Source organism: Tetrahymena thermophila (assembly GCF_000189635.1).
Source record: "Tetrahymena thermophila SB210 genomic scaffold scf_8254545, whole genome shotgun sequence".
NCBI classification, from domain to species: domain Eukaryota; phylum Ciliophora; class Oligohymenophorea; order Hymenostomatida; family Tetrahymenidae; genus Tetrahymena; species Tetrahymena thermophila.
Genome location: NW_002476317.1, coordinates 988,640 through 1,008,536, shown reverse-complemented (window position 1 = coordinate 1,008,536; position 19,897 = coordinate 988,640). Strand labels below are relative to the sequence as shown.

The 19,897-nt window shown below is 23.5% G+C and overlaps 4 protein-coding genes across 4 annotated transcripts; 2 read left to right on the top strand and 2 right to left on the bottom strand. All coding sequences in view use genetic code 6, as the record gives it.

Moving 5' to 3' along the window:
* Window positions 1-116: 116 nt before the first annotated feature.
* TTHERM_00152070 (hypothetical protein) lies at window positions 117-9,839 on the top strand (the record flags this gene model as incomplete). The annotated part of the gene is made up of 18 exons (XM_001021739.2): window positions 117-464; window positions 544-683; window positions 810-964; window positions 1,045-1,088; window positions 1,155-1,235; window positions 1,304-1,508; window positions 1,570-1,854; window positions 2,001-2,417; window positions 2,471-2,769; window positions 2,835-2,990; window positions 3,049-4,005; window positions 4,058-4,750; window positions 4,804-4,953; window positions 5,032-5,430; window positions 5,489-5,582; window positions 5,631-5,861; window positions 5,909-6,195; window positions 6,243-9,839. 18 exons carry the CDS (start codon window positions 117-119, stop codon window positions 9,837-9,839), a joined length of 8,538 nt encoding a protein of 2,845 aa, XP_001021739.2.
* An 854-nt stretch (window positions 9,840-10,693) lies between these two features.
* Window positions 10,694-16,672, bottom strand: TTHERM_00152060 (translation initiation factor eIF3 subunit; the record flags this gene model as incomplete). The annotated part of the gene is made up of 17 exons (XM_001021738.3): window positions 10,694-10,808; window positions 10,951-11,081; window positions 11,138-11,419; window positions 11,478-11,690; window positions 11,760-11,858; window positions 11,927-12,066; window positions 12,133-12,321; window positions 12,432-13,013; window positions 13,109-13,825; window positions 13,911-14,229; window positions 14,286-14,864; window positions 14,936-15,007; window positions 15,080-15,533; window positions 15,597-15,794; window positions 15,848-16,149; window positions 16,244-16,458; window positions 16,570-16,672. The coding sequence occupies 17 exons, from the start codon at window positions 16,670-16,672 to the stop codon at window positions 10,694-10,696; spliced, it is 4,710 nt and encodes a 1,569-aa protein (XP_001021738.3).
* Window positions 16,673-17,201: 529 nt separating this feature from the next.
* Window positions 17,202-18,649, top strand: TTHERM_00152050 (general transcription factor IIH subunit; the record flags this gene model as incomplete). The annotated part of the gene is made up of 6 exons (XM_001021737.3): window positions 17,202-17,435; window positions 17,501-17,680; window positions 17,766-17,942; window positions 18,001-18,258; window positions 18,318-18,535; window positions 18,598-18,649. The coding sequence occupies 6 exons, from the start codon at window positions 17,202-17,204 to the stop codon at window positions 18,647-18,649; spliced, it is 1,119 nt and encodes a 372-aa protein (XP_001021737.1).
* Window positions 18,650-19,174: 525 nt separating this feature from the next.
* Window positions 19,175-19,492, bottom strand: TTHERM_00152040 (dynein light chain roadblock-type 2 protein; the record flags this gene model as incomplete). Its single annotated transcript, XM_001021736.3, has 1 exon — window positions 19,175-19,492. One exon carries the CDS (start codon window positions 19,490-19,492, stop codon window positions 19,175-19,177), a length of 318 nt encoding a protein of 105 aa, XP_001021736.1.
* Window positions 19,493-19,897: the final 405 nt, after the last annotated feature.

The window sequence follows — 19,897 nt, the reverse complement described above, 5'->3', positions numbered from 1 at the left end:
TATTATTTGTATATAATTTTTCATAATTTCAAGCTGCTATTTATGTAAATTTAAAAAAGGATACTGAAAAGAATTTTACTAAATTAAATAAAGCAAATATTTTTATATATATAGATATGGCTTATAATAAAGCTCAAAAACATAGTAATTTTTAAACAGAATTCAAAGAACATTATATAGTAGATGAGCAAGATTTTTAGGGTTAATAGCAGCTGTAATCATCATAATAAAGTTAAGGGGTTTAGACTTCAAGCAACTAGTTAATTGCTGAAGTGAGAGTTTGTGATAAAGTTGCATTCACATTTGGAGATTAAAATAGCATATTTTAGATAGAAAATTCTTCAACAACTACTGCAAATTAAGGTCAGCAGATGTTAAATTAATCATAAGGGTTAAATTCATAAAAACAAGCGCCTGCTATACTAACACTAGAGTTCGAAATACCAAGACAGGCTATAATTTCAGTAAACTTAAATAAATGCTTTTTAAATATCACTATTAAATTTTTGAAAAGATTTAAAAATTCTAATTTTTAAAATTTAGAACATGGTATTTGCATCATAACAACCAGCATTCAGTAGAAGTAATTTTAAATGCCTTAATATCGAAACTTTTGTTTAAGAAACAAAAAGTACATAAAGAATGCTTCAAATTAGTGAAAACGAAAGTGATGAAGATAAGCAGTAAACTATTTGTTTGTTATTATAAACTATGATATAGTAGAATTTAGAATTTCTTTAAAACTTATAGCAAAATTACTTTTAAATTAGATTCCTAAGATGATTATTTAAAATATAATATTATATTAGCTTAAAAATAGACGCGATTGGGCTTTCAAAAAAGTTTAGGGTTTAATTTCTCTGTATGAGCTACAGTATACTAGATGTAGCAATCAAATTTGAAAAAAATGAAAGTTTAGATTTTTCAGAAGAAGCGTGCAATTTTCTAAAAGTTTTATTTGGAGGTAAATCAATTCAAAATTATTTTTATCAACATTTTAGGAAATGTTAAAAATAAATGAATAAAAATTTTATTTAAATAAAGAACAAGATCACTCAAACACTAGCAGATTATTAGAGAAAGATGATGTAAATTAATAAATAGATAATCAAAAATAAAATTCTATAATTTATTATAATATAAACTTACATTAGATGATTAATTTGTTCAAAATATGCTTTGATACAATTAAAATATATGGATATTAGTTAAATGTGAGTCCTTTAGCTAGTTAGGTAAAATTATTAATAGCTATGCAGAAATATGATTTATAGAAATTATAAAATATATAAATGATAATTAGTGTTTATCTCTGCTAAATATTTCTCACATTTTGAGAAAGAGTGGAAGAGTAGATGATGCCATTGAATGTGAAATATTACTTGGTCTCAGTATGCTAAGCTCAAGAAAATATATACAGGCTTCTGAAATTTTGAAAAAATGCTCTTAACATTTTATACAAAAATATAAATAAACCAACTAATCAGAATTCAATCTTTTATTTTTTTGTAAATAGCTATTTTTGGTTTTATCAATTTAAAGATTTTATGAATAACATTAAAATAATAGAAGGAAAGCAGCATTTTCTAGACAACACCCCAAAAATGAGAAAAACTAATAAAGAATAAACTTAAAGGTAAAAAAACGAGGAAACTGCCATAAACAGTGGAAATAATACTTCAGTATAAGGGAGTAAAAGAGGTATTATAGGATCAAGCGGGAATAGCTATCATAGTTATTCTGAATAATAATGTATTGGTACAAATAATAAATATTTGCTAAGAGCAGCAAAAATGGAGCTTTTAGTTGCTGACTCAATAAATCATCCATCTATGATCATAGAGAAGCTGTAAGGTAGTTTTTAATCACAAAAGATATTTGTTGTTTGCTTATGATTTAAATATTTTCAATAAAAATTTCCCTTTTATAAGTTCAAAAAAAAACCATTTAAAAAAATAAATTTATTCAAATTATTTAGTTGTTTTTATTAAAAAAAATAGCCTATTAGAGAGCAACAGAATACTTTACAAATTAACAATACAAAGAAATAGATTTTCAAGGTTCTTATGATGTATATTCTGGTCTGTTATAGCTGTGTCCTTTTTTATGCAAATTTCTTGTTAAAACTCTCTCAGACACCTTCGAACCAATTAAATTAGCAGGTATAAGAGGTTTAGAGTTTTTGATTGAATATTTAGGTTGTACTTTAGGTAACTATTTGCCTTAAATACTTTCAGAAATATTCAAAACTTATCCTTCGATGAATGATTTATCTGTAGAATAAACCCAAAATTAGTCTTTTAGTGAAAGTTAATCAGGTAGTGAAAATATAACTACTATTAGCGGATCAAATAGCTAAAAATTATCAAAAAGTTCATAAGATTCAAACAGAAATAGATCACATGCTTTCATAGAAGGTTGATAAATTTAGCTTTAAAATATCTATATTTTAATTTCATTTATTTATTAGGAATTGGTTAATCTTAATCATAATAAGATCAAAAAAATTATCCTCAAAATAATGATCAGCAAAATACATTTCTTAAGAGCTAAAATTTAATTAATTTTAAAATAATCATAGATATGTATCATCATTTATTAGAAAGCTTTCTGAATGTTCTAGCAAGTGCTAGTTCTTAAATTTTAAGGGTCATATTTTCTGATGTTATAATTAATAATTTATTTAAATAAGAAGTTAATCCAGAATTAAAAATATATTGTATTAGAGTAACAGAAAAAATTTTAGCAATATGTCAAGGTGATATAGAAGTAATTTATTTTTTTTTAATTAAATTTGAAAGAAATTTTAATTTATTTTGATGCTTTTAAAATAGGTAAGTCCTTAAATTATAAATGAAGTTATTAATCTATAAGAGGAAATGAATACTAGACCTAATATGAACGTCAATCTTAAATTTCATGTGAATAAATTATGGGAATCAATTAAATTAAAATATATTTATAATATGGGAAGTTAATAAATGAATAAAGTAAAATTAATTTACTTTTTTTAGTTTTAAATCATTAAAATTTTGTAACTTTAAAAAGTTAATTGAGTGGATTGCTAGTAATTTAATTTAGCTATCAGAGAACGAAAATTTTTAAAATTTTAGTTTTTTGTATCATTTACTTGATATTACTTCTGTAATATGCTACAAACAGAACGGTCCAAGTATGTAGAAAAAAAATAATTTAATTAATACAAGTCGAAGCTAAAAAGAGATTGCATTTAACTCTCATTTCCAAGAAAAGAGTAATCCAATAACTCCAACAAGTCTACAAAATGGAGTAGGATTACAAAACGCTAATTAAAAAACCAACTCGAGTTAAATTTTAACTACTTAAAACTATAATCAAAGCTAAGACTATGAATCTCATAATGTTATAATGAAATTTTATTTTAAACTCAAAAGTTAAAAAGCTGCTTTGATTGTTAATTAAAATGAATTGATCAATATAGAATATCTCTTAAAGCCTCTCATAATATGGGTTGAAAATTCATTACAATATTAAACAAAATTGGAATTATTTAGAAGTATTTGGCATGTTCTTATTGAAGTGCTTATTGCTCTAAGTAATTCTTCTTCTAGTCAGAAACAACTTTCTTTAAGTTATGAGTAAACTCAATCATAGCAGATTCAATTTTTATAAGATGCTAGCTTAAACAAAAATTTAGATCAGGCATCCATATTTTTTAAAAATAACAATTCAAAGTAGTTAAGCCACCTTACAATAGCAGATATAGCTCTTCCGTTATTATAAAAAATAAATCAACACATCTAAAATTAACAACCAAACGAAAAAATGCTTCAATTTTTAGTGATAATTACTAACTCTCTGCTCCAATTTCCTTAAGAGTCATAAACTATATTATTTTTTTTCCTTAAATTTTTTGACTCTTATGTATAGTGTATTCCTCACTCTATTTACGATGAGACTTTTATTATTTTTGATAACCTTTGTGATATTATTGCCCCTAAAAATTTTACTCCTCGCTTAATTGAAGTAATTTAAATTTATTATAATTAAAAAATATTTAAAAACTCAAAATATATAGTAATGCATAAATATGTTGCTAGATTAATACACTGTTAAAGGCAAAGCCCATAGAAAGAGTAAGGATAAATTTATATAAGTCATTTTGCAAACTAGATAAAATTTGTATGAAGCTTTACAAAAACTTCTTTTTGAGAACTAAGAATTATTGATAATAACCAAAAAGAAAAATGATACAAAATTGTGCTCTTAAATGCAAGAGCTTTTTAGTGAAAAGTTGAGTTTAGTTAGTGAAATATTTTCCTAGCTTAATAAAGAAAATTTTTTTGTTATTGAGGAGTTAATTTAATCAAATAAGCTGTAAAAACTTATACTAGATTTAATCAACTCAAGAAATTCAAAGAGTAGATTAAAAGGGTTAAACATATTAAAGGTACTGTTTGAATAATATTTAGAGATATACTCGTATACAATCAAACCAATTGTAAGGCTTAATCGCTAAGATGCTTATTTTATAAAGTTGATGCTTATTTGCCTGAAACGAGGTCTTGAAAACGAGAGAGACAGTAAACTACAATTTAACGCTCTTCTCATATTGGATTAGTTTTTTTAGCATCTATTTAAAGGACCTAATCTTTCATAAGAAATTAAACTATCGTCATCATAAAAAAATAAATAAATTCATAATAGCCAAAGCTCAAATTCAACAAATATAGATTAAATTGAAAATCTTATAAGCTAAATCAATGAGCAGGTAAAAAATTACCTCTTATTTAAATAATTTTATAAAATTTTTAATATTAATAGATTGAATTCGATAGTATGGAATATCTTTAATTTAGATAAAAGGAAATCCTAAAACTTTGGCCTATAATTAGTATGTTGATAGATTCTCCTTGGAGTAACATAAGAAGCATAGCATATGGAATTATTTGTTATTGGGTCAAAGATAGCAGTGTATATTAATAAATTAATAATTAACTCAAATAAATAAATATAAATTTGCTTCATAAAAATTTTTTTATATAAATAAAGGGCTTGAGTGAAAAAAAGTTTTTAAGTTATTTGATTAATACTTTATAAAGTTTGTTGACTTCTAAAGAAAGTGAGTGTAGGACAGGTGGACTCAATATTTTAGGTAGTATGTGTGGACTAGGCTTTAATTTTGATTAATTATAAAATGACTTTAAAGATAATAAAAGCTTTGTTGAATTTTTTAGAAGAAACAGTGACTTAATTCCATACTCTTTATGGGAGACTGTTTATGATATGCAATTCGATTGGGATTAGACGAATTAAGCTGCTTCTATAATATTAGTTTAGCTATGTGCTCCAAAAGATTTAGTTAAAAATATAGTTAAAAATAGGCAATCAGGTTTAACATTTAAAATAACTTAGAGAGCATCTCAATAATTGTAGGTTTAAAGCAATGAGGTAAATTGGAATTTTTAAAAATGTCAAATATTTAATCATAAATTTTTTAAATAATTAGTAAAAAGCTATAGAAGAAAACTTAATAAGCATGGCAGAGTAATGGAATTAGATAAAATCTCATAAGAAACAATCTGATTAATGGCAATTGAATAGTAGATTATTACATAATAGCGACTTGAATTTTAATTACATTTTTAAAGAAAAAGAATATTAAATAGATGACTATATTGAAGATTAATATGTATTTTGGATACCATAGCTGGAAAAAGAAGACATTATGGAGCTCATTTCTATGTTTAAGAATGAATTTAAACCACCCTAAACACTTTGGATAGAAAGAGTTAACTATAATATGGAGGAGTCAAAACAAGAAGAAATTGAACAAAATTATTCTTGGATAGATGAAAAATAAACTTATGATGGGTTTAAGTGTAAGTTAGATTAAGTTAAATTAATCAATTTTAAATCATTTTTTTAGAGTTTGGATTAGATAAAGAAGAAGAAATTTTGGATTTAGATGATTTAGGAATTATAGAGGTTGATGACGAAGAGTGGAATGAATATGATGTAGTAGATTCAGATAATACAAGAAGGAAAATTCCAAACTTAAAATAAAAAATTAACAACATCTCACCTTAGCTATAAATTAGAGATAAAAGTCCATCAATGAGAGTGGTGAGGAAAAGCAAATTACAATAACAACAGTAAAATCTAATAAATGATTCAGGAAGTGATTCATTTTCTTCTAGAGTAACCTAAAGCAATGTAAATCTATTATACTTAGAATTATTATTAAAGTTACTTTAAAATAGGAAAAAGATATGAAGCAGCCAACCAAATCACCAGAAAAAGCAAATAATTAGATATAAAAAAGTTCTATAATTGAAGAGGAATCAGGGGAAGATATTAGTAGCCAAGAAGAACTCCATAATTAAGCAAATGATCCTTATTCTGTAGTTGAGCAGTATTTGCAGATTGATGATGGCGAGAATGTCAGAATAATTGACGAGTTAGAACTAATGCAATTTTTAAAACAAAATAATCTAGCATTGCAAAAAAACAATAGCAACAATACAAATTCAAGTAGCGAAGATAGGTCTAAGAAAAAATAAAATACATTACAGCAAAGCTCAGCAAAATCATAAAAAATGTCAAATTATAAAAATTAGTAAAGTTCTTCGTAAAATTCATCTGGTGGTCAGTAGTAAAATAACAATGATAAATATGATAAACTTAGACCAAACACCCCACCAATTTTAATTGAAGAGTTACCTTAAACCTTCTAAGAAACTAATGAAGAAGAATTTAATTCTTAAAAATATTAGTTTAACAAATTAAACTCAAATTAGCTTTAACAGTTAAACAATAATTAAATTAACAATAATCGTGCCTTTGATCATTCAAGTGATTAAAAAAGCAGTTTTATCAGCTTTTCAAAGAATTCGTTTTTACCATAGTAAAAATCAGAAGAATATATTTATTCAGATAGCGCAGAAAGTGATGATTATTAAGACATGTTCATCAAATAATAGGAGTTTTTATTTAGATAGTAAAAATAATAAAAATCTTAACTAAAAAATAATCGTGATATTCCTAATCGACCTCTTTCAGCAAAATTAAAAAAAGAAGAAGCATCCATGAATAATAATCCACCAGGAAGCGTATAAGGTTTAGGAGGATCTAACTTTTATCATAATTTCGAGATGCTTCCTTAGTAATCATCTTCATTACCATCAATTGCACAAGTAGCTGCAGGAAATAATAATTAACTCATCAATTCATAAAATTAACAAATCAATAAAAATTAATCTGTGAAAGCTGCTTTGCCATAGTAAGTGACTACAAAATCAATAAAACAGAGTATTTAAAATCTAAAGAACAATTAAGTACAAGACGAATCTTCAGAAGATGAACATCTTAATATACTAAAATCCAGATATTCTTCATCTAAACAAGCAATTACAAACAACTCTGATGCTGTTATTTAAAACGATAGCAAATATCTTCAACAAGCTAATGCTCAAGAAAAAAATAAATCAAACAAATAAGAAATAAACTATTTAACTAATTCTAAAAATTATTAGTAAATGAGATACTTTTCTCCACCGAGACCTTAATCAGGCTTTCTTAAGAAAAGTGATCTTAAATATATAAATGAACAAAATTATGAATAAAATTAAAATGGAGTTTTAGAAAATGAGTTACTTTCTTCTCCATTTGATCAAAATACTGATATAGTAAACTTAGATAGTCCTTCTCCTCCTTATAAAAGCTAAATATCAAGTTAAAGTTAGTAGATCCAATAAAATTAATCTAATAAATATTAATAATAATAATAAATTGAAAGCTTTAAATAGAACAACAACAATAATAAATCAAGTTCAGGAAACAAAAACAAGTCCAAAGAAAGTTCTAATTCGTTGATGGGTTCTATTGGTTATTATTCTAATGATAGCAGCGAATTAAAAAATAATAACAGCAGTAGCAACAATATTAATAACAACTCATCAACCAAATAACAGTAAATTTTATAAAATAATTATATTGTAAATCAGGAAGAAAGTGATAAGAGTTAAAAACAGAGCAATGGCTTTTATCAAGATATAGAAAAAATAAGTAATTCAATAGCTAATTCATAAAACAATAATATTTAAAATTAATCAAACAACAACAGTAATTCTAAGAATCTCAACACTATACAATAATTAGATGGCATATTAACTAACTAACAGTTGACAGATTAACAAAAGAATAATTAAATATAAAATAATTTATCTAATTCATAGAAAGGCAATTATCTAAATGGAATTATATAAAATTTTGGAATTCCTGGAGCTAACTCTTTTGAGGAATAATACTAAGAAAAAGTTTAAAATATTGAAAATAGAAACAATTTGCAAAATCAAATTTAGAATTCTGAATAATTATTGTAAGTTCCACAATCAGGCTAAATTAGTGAAAGAGCATTACTTTAAGAATAAACTAATAATAGTATTTCTGCTGCTCAAGGGAGCTTTTCATACTTGAATATTTCTTAGTTCCAAGCTTACTAAAATCCCTTAACTTCTGTTTCATAAACTTAAGCCATATAGCAGATAGCAAATAGCACAAATCCAACCAATAAATTCATATCTGAAAAGATTAATATTAATAGACTTGTATCCGTTCCCAGTAATTATAAAGCACATTTTGGAACGAATTCTTCATTAAGCGGTATATACCCTAACAATAACACATTTAATGTTAATTATAACCAGAATAGTAGCAATTCTAACTAACTTTTTAATACAACATTAAATGCTACTCTTAATTAGAATCAATCTGTTTAGCATCATAATAATACTCTAGCATCTCATAATTCTACAAGCAATCTATTCAAAAACGTAGCATTAAATAGCAGTAATTAGTAGTAAAATACACACACTCTACCATCAAAATCAACTGGACAGACCTAATCTTCTAGGAGTAAAGATAGACTATTAAAAAAATTGATGGAAAAAAACATAGATTTTAATGATCTTAAAAGTGTTTGGAAAATGAGTAGCGAAATCAAAAATATAAGTCAACATCATAATCACAGTCACAGCAGTAATTAAAACCACCTTATTAGCTAGAATAATTAAAACATAAACTTCTCCTCTACTTAATAATAACACTACAATCATTAATAAAATTCTTCTGCTACTAAGCAATTTGCAATACATTATAACCCACATTAAAATTAAGATATTTAATTTTCAAACAAAGATCTTAGAGCATATGAAAGTATTCAAAATTTTTTAAATGAATAAAATTACAACTAGTAAAATACCATAAGTAAATTTTAAAGAAGTAATTCTCTAGGAAGAAATTAAATGAAAGCAAGTACTTCAGCTTCAAATCTACTTACTCCTTTACAGCTTCCAATCTAATCTAATAGTAAAACTAAGAAGGATTCTAAGAAAAAAAAAATAAAAAAAAAAATTGAAAAGCTTACACAAAATTCTAGTTATAAAAACAATTTTTAAGGAAATAATCATCTTTTTGTGGCTACTTCTTAGTCTTAGTAAAATACAGCAAGAAACCATCATTAAGTTTAACAGTATGAAAAGAAGATCGCAAGCAATGGAGTTAATTCTGAAAGAAATATGATCAATCAAGAAAACTAGGTGGCATTCAAAAAAAGTCAGCATCCATAAGGTGTATAAAATAACGTCTCTATAAATAGTCCTTAAAGAAAAAGCCTATAATCGTCACCTAGTTAAGAAGTAGGTAATTTTTCTTTGGAAAAGAAAAGTAAAAGAAATAGTAAGACTAAAATCTAGGAAAAAACACTAAATGGATTTTAAGGAAGTTAAAAAGAGCAATTACCTACTTAAAAATAGGGTAATATATCAAATTAATAGATGGAAAGCATTGATGAATAATGAAAGAGTTTTACTTTTCCTAAAACGAAAAATAAGCAAAAAAATAATTTTAATAAAATAATCTGAAAAATTTATAAAAATAAAAATTATTTTAAATATTAAAAAGATTTACAATAATTAAATATAGTTTTTTACTACTTTCTTTATAGATTGTAAAAGTGTCTACAATAAAAGTTATATTAAAAATATTAGCTTCTGTCTTAAATTTTTAAACTCCTAACTAACTAAAACTTTTTAATAAATGAGTTTTGTGCAGCAAACCAATTTTACACTGTTTAAGTGAAAGAATTTAATTAAAAATACCACTTTTTAAATTGTTTTTATTTAAGGATTATTTGTTTTAATTAATTAAATAATTTATTTATTCTTTTAAGAATTATTTTTGAATTATAAATTAGTTTTAATATAAAATTCTAGTTTTAGCTTAAAAATTATAATTTTATAACTTTTAACTAATTGTCACTTCTTTATAAATTGGTTCTGTCTGTACATTGAACTAATATAAAACTGTTTAATTAAATGATTTTAATTAAAAATATATTTTCTAAAATTTTTCATTTCATTAGAATTGTTTGTTTTAATTTTTTAAAATTATAATTTTTGAAGAAATAATTTTTTAATATTAATTTAAGATATTATATTTGAAATTAAATGACTATGCATCATGTATTTAAAAAGTACAATAGAAAAATTTTAACTAATTAAATTTAATTAGAATATTTTTTATTTTTTTTGAAATAAAAGTATTTAAAGAAAATAAAATAAAAAGAAAGTGGTTATTTTAAATAAAATAAAATAACTAAAAGATAGAATTTAAAGAAAATACATGGTCAAATACATAAATGAAATTACAAAAATCATTTAGGATCATAATCCAATATTTTATATTTGCTGAATTCAGCATTATTTAACTATTTATAGAAGAATACATAACCATATATTTCAATAAACGTTTTGTATAAATCAAGTTACCTATTAAATATTTAAAATTTATTTTTTAAAATAAAAAAATAAAAAATTTTAAAAGAAATTCAAACAAATTCAAATAATTATCTTTAGTATTAAAAGTAATCAATGTTTATGTTATTAAATTAATTATGAATGTAAAAATTACTCTAACTTCTCATAGTCATTATTTTTAGCTAAATATTTTTTGAAATTGATGAAAAAATCTTTCAGAGGGATAATATATTTTTTTGAAAGTATATCAATAAACATGTTTTTTATAATATCAAGAGCACTAACCTTTAAAATAATAAATTTTTTTAGTTTTTTTTTGGGAAAAACTGAATTAATATTACTGAGATATCTTTTGTTAATTATTCAAATAAATCTTTCTTTTTATTCTCAACATCTACTTAATTTTATTAATCAAATTATTCAAAAATTTATTAAGGATTGAAAATTCTATAGTCTGGGTACAAACTTGCTCTCTCTAGCTAATCCTAGTTTAAATCTTAAATCTTTAGCTTTTTTACTCTTTATCTATAGTCTTCAAATATATTGAGAGTGTTATCTTCATAATTTTACTCGTATTCCTCTAAGTTTAGATCAAAGCTAGTTTTGCCTCTCATCCTTGAATCCTTTACAAATGTAAAGATTAAAATTATTTATATAAATAGATTATTTTTTTAAAATTACTGGTGACCCTATTTAAGATATTGATGAATCTATGTTAGAGGGTTATCTTTCTACACTTGAATTCTGAACGGAATTTTCATTTTTAGATTTATTTTCTTACACATTAACAATATGCCTAAAAGGATTCTTTTCAGTAGAACAATATAAAAGAATGCAAAATAAATAATTTCTTTCTTCGGGCCTTAAAGAATAAATAACAATCCTAAGGAGAGCCTTATTTTTATAAAAAGTTTTACATAATTTATTTCTAAAAAAGATTGGAATTAAGAGTAAAAAAGCTACTTCAAAGATGAATTCTAAGTAAGAAATCCTTTAAGATTTCTTTAGTTTTTTATCAAATTATTTTAAAATATCCCATGTTTTCTCTGCATATTCAATAACCTTTTTAATAATTTTATAAAATAATTTAATAAAAATAATCATCAATAAATCAATCAATCAATAAATACTTCTTTAGGCTATCTTAAATTGAGAGCAGCTTCACAACATTATCTGCAACAATTTAAAGATTACATAATATAATCTTCTCCATGTTAGTAAAAAATTTAATATGCTTGCTTACAGAGTTAAATTCCTTATTAGAGATCAGCTTATTGTAAAATAAAAAATAATAAAAAAATAAACACATTTTTTTTTCTTAAAATATAAGCTTTACATGTGCTAAAGTAAATTTTACTAATCTCATAACATATTTTTCCGTAGTTTATTGACTCAGGACCAAATTTATTTTCGATAATTGATTTAGACAACTAAAAAAATTAAAGTGCCTTTTGATTTTATTTTTAGTTAAGAAAAATGATAGCTTATTTTTAGTAAAGATCAGACATTTTAACATGGTTTCCTCCTAATTAATTAATTTAAAATTTATTCAAAATAAAAATAAACACCAAAAAATAATATAGAAAAGTAATTAAATTGTAGAAAATATCTAAATTATAAAACAAATTATTTTACCTAATATGGTTTTACATATTTTGATAGCATCACTAAGACTTTGAAGAGCTTTTTCATTTTCTTGAACTAAAAAGTTATAATCTGACTAGATAGCACATAAGTCTGCATTAAGTGGGTGGTGATCACCTAAATGATATTTAATATACTCTAACATATAATTTTATAGATCCATACAATCTTTTATATTCTATTCTTTTAAATTAGTATTTTTTGTATTGCTATTAATATATGTATAAATTTTTATCAAAGTCCTCATAGGTTTTATGCTATATGCATGCTTTAAGGGCAAAGTAGCCAAAACATTTTTTATATCTTTTATCATTTCTTACAACAGCTTTTCCTCATCCATTTCTCGCTAAAAGGGATTGGTTCCTTAAGATTGAATACTTGGAGAACTTGGAGGTGATTATCTTTTTGAGTAGCTTCTATATCTATTTCCTTTTTTCGTTTTTTAATTTTATAATTCTTTATTTTTTGCATCTAATTTCATCAAGTTAGCATCGACTATTTCAACAGTCAAATCATTTTCTAAATGTGGTGCAGGTGCAGTCAAGATTTTATCGTACGTTAACTAATAATTTTCTATTGCAATTAAAAGTAAAGTTAGAAAGGAATTTAAATTATTATAGAAAACAAAAATAAATGAGCAAAGAATAATTAATTAATTAAATAAATACTCTTTTTGATTTTCATATATGTAATTGCTTCATCATATTAACCTAAGTTTATGCATTTGTTGTAGTCTTTAGTAATTTAATTAATTTTTAAAGTTCTAAATTGGTAGACCTTACTATGAACATGAATATCAATAAAATTGTTATGATCAGAAGGTTGTATTTTATCAAAGATTTTAATTTCATATTTTTTGTTAAATGATAATCTCCAATGGTAGGAAATAGCATGCAAAAGATATCCATGTGATAGGCTAGATGCTTATTCATATGTGATTGTATAATCAAAATCTTACTAAATTTGAGGTATCAGAATCTCATTCCAAAAATCAATTGACTGCTAATCTTTCGTAAACATTAGATTTAAACATTCAAGGTGTGCTTCTTTTAGAACTTCTTGAAATTTATAAGCCATCTCATTCTTAATAGATTAAATATTTTCATCAAATCGCTATTAAAATTCATGTTCCTCTTCATATATTTGATCATCATCTTACTTTTTCTAATCTGATAGATTTATGTGTTCATCCTCTGAGTTTTCTCTTTGAACTATACCATTTTTACCAGCTGGTTTTTTATCACCATCGGATATTCTCTTATCAATGCTACTAGTTTTACCCTTGTTATAATCAATATTATCTTAAACTGTGATAAATTCTCTTTCATAATCGTATTCACTATATTCCTTTACTGTATCATCTCTTTTCAATAAATTTTCTATTTCTTTTCATTTATTTTGATAAATATAAATAAATATCTAACATTTAAAATGAGTTAGCTCTATTTAATTGAATTTGTAAAAATTTACTTTAGGATATTTCGTATGTAGAATATCCTTAGGATTGTGAATAGTGATTAACAATAAGTTTAGCAAGATTTGCCCTCAAAATTTTTTTTGAGCTTCTTGCAATCATGTCTGTTATGCAAATTTCTTTAATATGAGGTAGATTGCTTCTGCTAGCTACCTTTCCAAGGTGTCTCATGTTAACTCCATAAAAATGAAAATAGTAAGAAAGTTATTCAGTTCCTATTGGCTAGATAACCATGTTTTGAAGATCCTCTACCAAATTTTTAATGCCATCACTCATTAATTTGAGACAAGCTGAAGCAAGAAGCAAGTCATCTTACTTTTTTTTAGTAAAATAAAATATAGAGATGCAAAAAAGTAATAATTTTTTTTTACATCAGTGTTTACTGAGTTATTTGAATTTAAAAACGCTCCATTAGATAAAGAGCATTGAATCATTGATAAAAATTCAGGTCTTAGTCTGTTTTTAAAAAGATCCATTTTTTACTTATCTCCGTCAACGTCAACTTATAAAGGGAACGTTGTAGCAGTTTTCATTAAATAAAATTTATTATGCTCTTAAATATCACTTTTATCGCTTTTTTTCTATTTGCTATGAAGAATTTTTAATCTCTTAAGTTTCTTATCCCTAGTTTCTCCTTCTACTTCGTTTTTAATATCACTCTAGATCAAATCTTTATTTTTTAGGCAATGAACTTCTGTAAGCAAAGAAATATAAACATTAATTTATTTGGAAATCTTATCTCGAATACCATTAATTTAAAAAGGTTTAAGCTTTAAGCAATCTCCTAGTAGCTCTAAATCATCAATTAGTTTTTAGCTTTCATATTCTAAATAAACACCATTTCTCGTTAACCCATGAATTAAGCTAAGATTATTAGCGTTTTTTTCAGACCTTATCAAGTTTTCTAAATCATCTTCATTTTGTTATCTTATCTGCTTCTTCTTTAGAGGCTTGAAAAAATAATAGAATTTATTGATTAGCTAATTATTTGATGTTGAAAAAATTATTTTTATATATATACAAGAAGTAAAGGTGCAACTGTTGAGCACAAGCATGTAAAACCTAAATAGTCAATTTAGCATGTTAATGGGATCTATTTAAAATTAGATTTTTAAAAATAATTTAAATGGAAATTAAATATTTATTTAATTTTTTATTAATTTACCCTTAAAGAAAAGAGGTCCTTTTCCTTGATTTCTTAGTTATCCTTAGTCTTCTCAAATGATTCAATAGAACTCATAATAAATTAATGAATTGCATCTGCAATTATGTCATTTGATCGGAATTCGTGAGCAATCATCTTCGTTTCTAAATTACGGTATATTTCAGTCTATTAACTGCTTACTTATTTGTTTTCTTGGGTATCTGAGATGATATCTTTCATTTAATTTTTTTAAGATGAATCACTTCTCTTTTTTAATTATAGGGACTCCTTGGAAAATATCTCTATTTAAGCCACTCTTATGAAAATTCCATCTACTAAGTATGCTCTTTCGTTTCTATTCTTAAATTAGTACATAGGATGATTGTTTTTAACTTCTAAGTATCTTCTAAGTTTAACAGGAAATATGAGCTCATGAATTATATTCCTAACATTTTCAACTGCTTGCTTTCTGAACCTATATTTTTATTCCCAAATTGTATTATTATTTTAATAATTTATCAATAAAATACTTTATTACTCCCCTATAAAAGCAAATAGCTTTAAACCAAATTTATTTTCAAAATCTAAATCAAAATTATAATTCGATTTATTCTTATTTTCCATAAAAACAGAGTAGTATTCTTCCCATAAATTGTTATATCGGTAATCCCATTTGATTCTCATTCTTTTCTTTTTACTTTCCTTATCATTTTATAAATTTGCTTGCTATCTTTGACTTTAAAAAAGCTATGTTATAGATGAAATAATTTTATTAACGAATAATATTACGGACTCTATTTATATCTGCTAGCTACAACGCTTGCATTTTATTGTTATCCATACCTTGATTATTACATTTAATACTGCTACTAGATATTTTAATTATTCTACATGATTAAGCTACTATCTTAATTTGCATTCAATTTTTATTATTATTAATATTATTATTAACCCTCGTTCTGCTCGGAATTTTAGAATTAATTAGGGATTTACTCTGTAAATATATCATATTTCTTAGGATCAAATTTAAATATCCAAAGTGTATGCCCAATATCTTAATCATTTTCTGATTCATTTGAATTTCTTTTACTCTTATTTATTTGAAAAAAGTTAACTAAAGTAGAAAAAAATATTAAACTACCAAAGTCAATAAAATGAATTAATAGAAATTATCTTTTAAAATACCTTATAGTTTTGGCAGTATTTAGTTTAAAAAACTATTGTAATACAATTTTTTGCTCTTTAAAGAGATATTTCACTTGTGGGATGACTTAGCTGAGTTAAATTACTTAACAATACTTTTTATTTAAACTTATTTTCATCGAAGCTTTTAGTAACATTATAATAAGCTATATATTAGCTATTCACGAACAAAATTCTTTAGTTCCATGCATAACCACCTTCATAATTTATTTTTTAAATGTTAATATTAAAAACAAACTCTTCAAATTTTCAATAAAATTGTAAATTTTCAATCATACAAATTCAAAAGCTTTAATTAATTTACTTACTCTAGCTCAATTTTTCACAGCGTATATAATTATTTTATTGGCAATATCGTTGTAAAGCAGCAAGAGCACTCTAACTAATTTTGGAATTATCATTGCTAGCCATTTGTATCTTTAACTGAAGCTTATTTATCTTTGATTTATCTACAAATAATATAAAAAAAAAAAATACCTTAAATTAATTTTCTTTCTGTTTAATATAATCAAAATTCAAACAATTTTTATAATAAATTTTGAAATCTTTTGTTTTCCATCAGTTCAATTCAATATTAGAATAATTTTTAATTAATATTATTTTTTTGAAATTTAAAATATTTTGGTAAATTTGATTAAACAAATAAATTTTTCATAAAATAATTTTTGCAAAATTTTCAATACTTAATTTGTAACTAACACTAAAAAAATAGATTTTACTTGAAAAGTAGAAACAAACTAAAAGAGCGCATAAAACTATTTCTTTTAAAATTCTAGACAATCTAGCTACATACTATATTACTGTTTATATAAAAAGTATTGTATCTTTTTATGTTTGTTAGATTTTAATCAAATTAAACTCATCAAAATAATTAAAAAGATTAAAATCTTAATATAAATTACATAAGAATATTAATTAGCAATACAAAATTTAAAGTAAAATGGATATTGAAGAAGCAGATAGAAGATCAATTATTGATTTCGTAGAATAAAAACTAAATATTAAAGAAGAAAATCCTTTAATACAAACAAAGAAAATCATCGATAAAGGATATACCTCTACAACAAAAAAGAGTCTCCTAAGATTTGTATATATTATAGTTGATACAACCTAATCTTCTACAAGAGTAGATTTCAAGCCTTCGAGAATAGGACTAACGTAAATCTACTTAAAGGTAATAATATTGCATTCAAAATTTTTAATTTATAAAAAATTAATATTATTTTTAATATTAATTAGAACTTCATAAAAAACTTTTTTGATTCTAATCCTTTGAGTGTATTATCTATTGGTAAAACATAAAATGGCTAGTGTATAACTCTTTAAGAATTTACATCTAGTATATCTCTTTTAGATAAAACAATCGAAAAACTTGTAGTTGATGAAAAGGAGGATTTTTCTCTTTTTGAATGTTTAAATGTAAATTTATAAATTTCTTTTGAATGTTTGTGAATAAAATATTTTTTAAGACCAAATCTTTATCTAAAAAACATTTAAAATAAAGGAAACTTTTAATATTTTTGCTGAAGCACCTCCATATGCTTTCAGAGAAGTAGTTCTAATTTAGTCAACACCTTCAACAAAAGATAAAGGTGATATAAATGAATAAATAAATAAAGCCAAATAATGCAAAATAACTTTTAATATTATATCACTTAATGCAAAAACATTCATATTTTAGGTAAATAGATTTTAAATTTATACATTGCACAAACCATGCAAAACTCTATATTTAATAGAAATTGACAAAAGAGACATAAGGTAAATATGACACAGCTTTACATGAAAAAGATTATGAAAATTTACTTAACAGCTATTGTGAACCTCCATAATAAATATTAAATAAAACTGAAAAAACTCTTATACAAGTTGGTTTCCCTAATAAAAAATATTCTAAAATTTCTGTATTATGTGCTTGCCATATGGAGTTAAAAACTAACTTTTACATTTGCCCTTAATGCAAAAGTAAAAACTGTGAAGTTCCTTCAAAATGTTCAGTAACTAATTTTTTAGAATTTTTAAAAATTTACAAGTTTTTATTAAATTTACTAATAAGGGATGCCAATTAAATTTAATTCTTCCTTTGCATATCACAAAGAGCTATCATTTTAGTTAAAATTTAAAAGAATTCGAATTGTTAGGACAAGAAAAATCTAATAATAGTATGGAAACCGAGTAAGATAAAACATAAAATATCCTTTGTAATGGATGCTCTGAAGATATTAAAGAAGATTACTTCTCAAAATGTTAAAATTGTAAATCAATATTCTGCTTGTAAATTAATTGTTTTATTCACACAAGCAACTTTTTAACAATTTTTTAACTAAATTTTATAGGGAATGTGATATTTTAATACACAAGCAAAAGCTAAATTGTCCTAAATGTTGATGGACTGAAAAAAACACAAAATAAATAAAAATCTTGTAAATATTAAAATGCCATAAAATTGTTTATATTATTAATTGATATTAAGAATTGTAAATATATGTTGAGATATTATTGTAAAACTATCATAAAAGATTATATTTACAAATAAATATTGAAATACATTTTCATGTCTATTTGTATGAAAGTAGTATTGGATTGGTTTGGATTGGATTGTTTTAAATATAAAGAAAAGGCTAATGTTTATAAACTGTTTATGAATAATTAAGAAAAAAGGTAGTGTCTCTAAAGAAATTCAGAATATTATGCTAAATTTTAAAAAAACAGATATTTCTTGGATAATAAATTAATAATTAATTAGTTCAAAATAATATAGTAGAAATACTAATACAAAAATGTAAGCTATTTATTATATGTAAATCAAAAAAACACTTGTTAAATTGACATTTTAGGATATTTTGGATTTAAATTTTTATTTCGCCAATTAATTATAATATTACTTAAGTTAAGAAAGATTAAAATTAAGCTTCAATCAGCATCTTCCTTTTTATCACTTTTACCTTAAACAACTATAAGCATAAAATCTTTATCAGGGGCAACCATTATTTCGTTACGATCAGATTTAATTCTCAGAAATACTAAATGATTATTCTCATCAAGATCTCTGACAGTAGATTTTGCCTTAGCTGCCAATTAAGGTATGTTAATGGCAATCTTTTCACCTAAACTTTTTTAATCTCCTTCATATGTGGTTCTGATAATATTACCTTCATTATTAACGATAACAATTCCTTAAACTGATTTATGGGTTTTGATTCTATTAAGGGTTTCTTCAACTTCAGACATTTATTTATTTCTATTATGTTAAATTAATTTTTTGTATTAAAATTTTGAGATATTTTATTGAAAAATATAATTACAAATAAACTAAATTTTTCGTTTCAATATATGATATTAAATTTTGAAATTGCTTTCTATTTATCTGCTTTTATTAATAAAAATAACTTTTGATTTATTTTTTTATTAGATTTTGGTTAGCTTTTTAAAAATTGTAAATTAATTTTAAAAATTCATTAATTTTTTTTTTTAAAATTAAAGCATGTTTTAGTGATTCAACAAGATAGATTGCTAATATCATTTTTGATTTTAAAAATAAAAACTATTCAAAATAATAAATTATTATGCAATCTTAAATTTAAAATAATTTTAGTGATGAGTTTATTTGTAATTTATAAATTATAATTTAAGTTG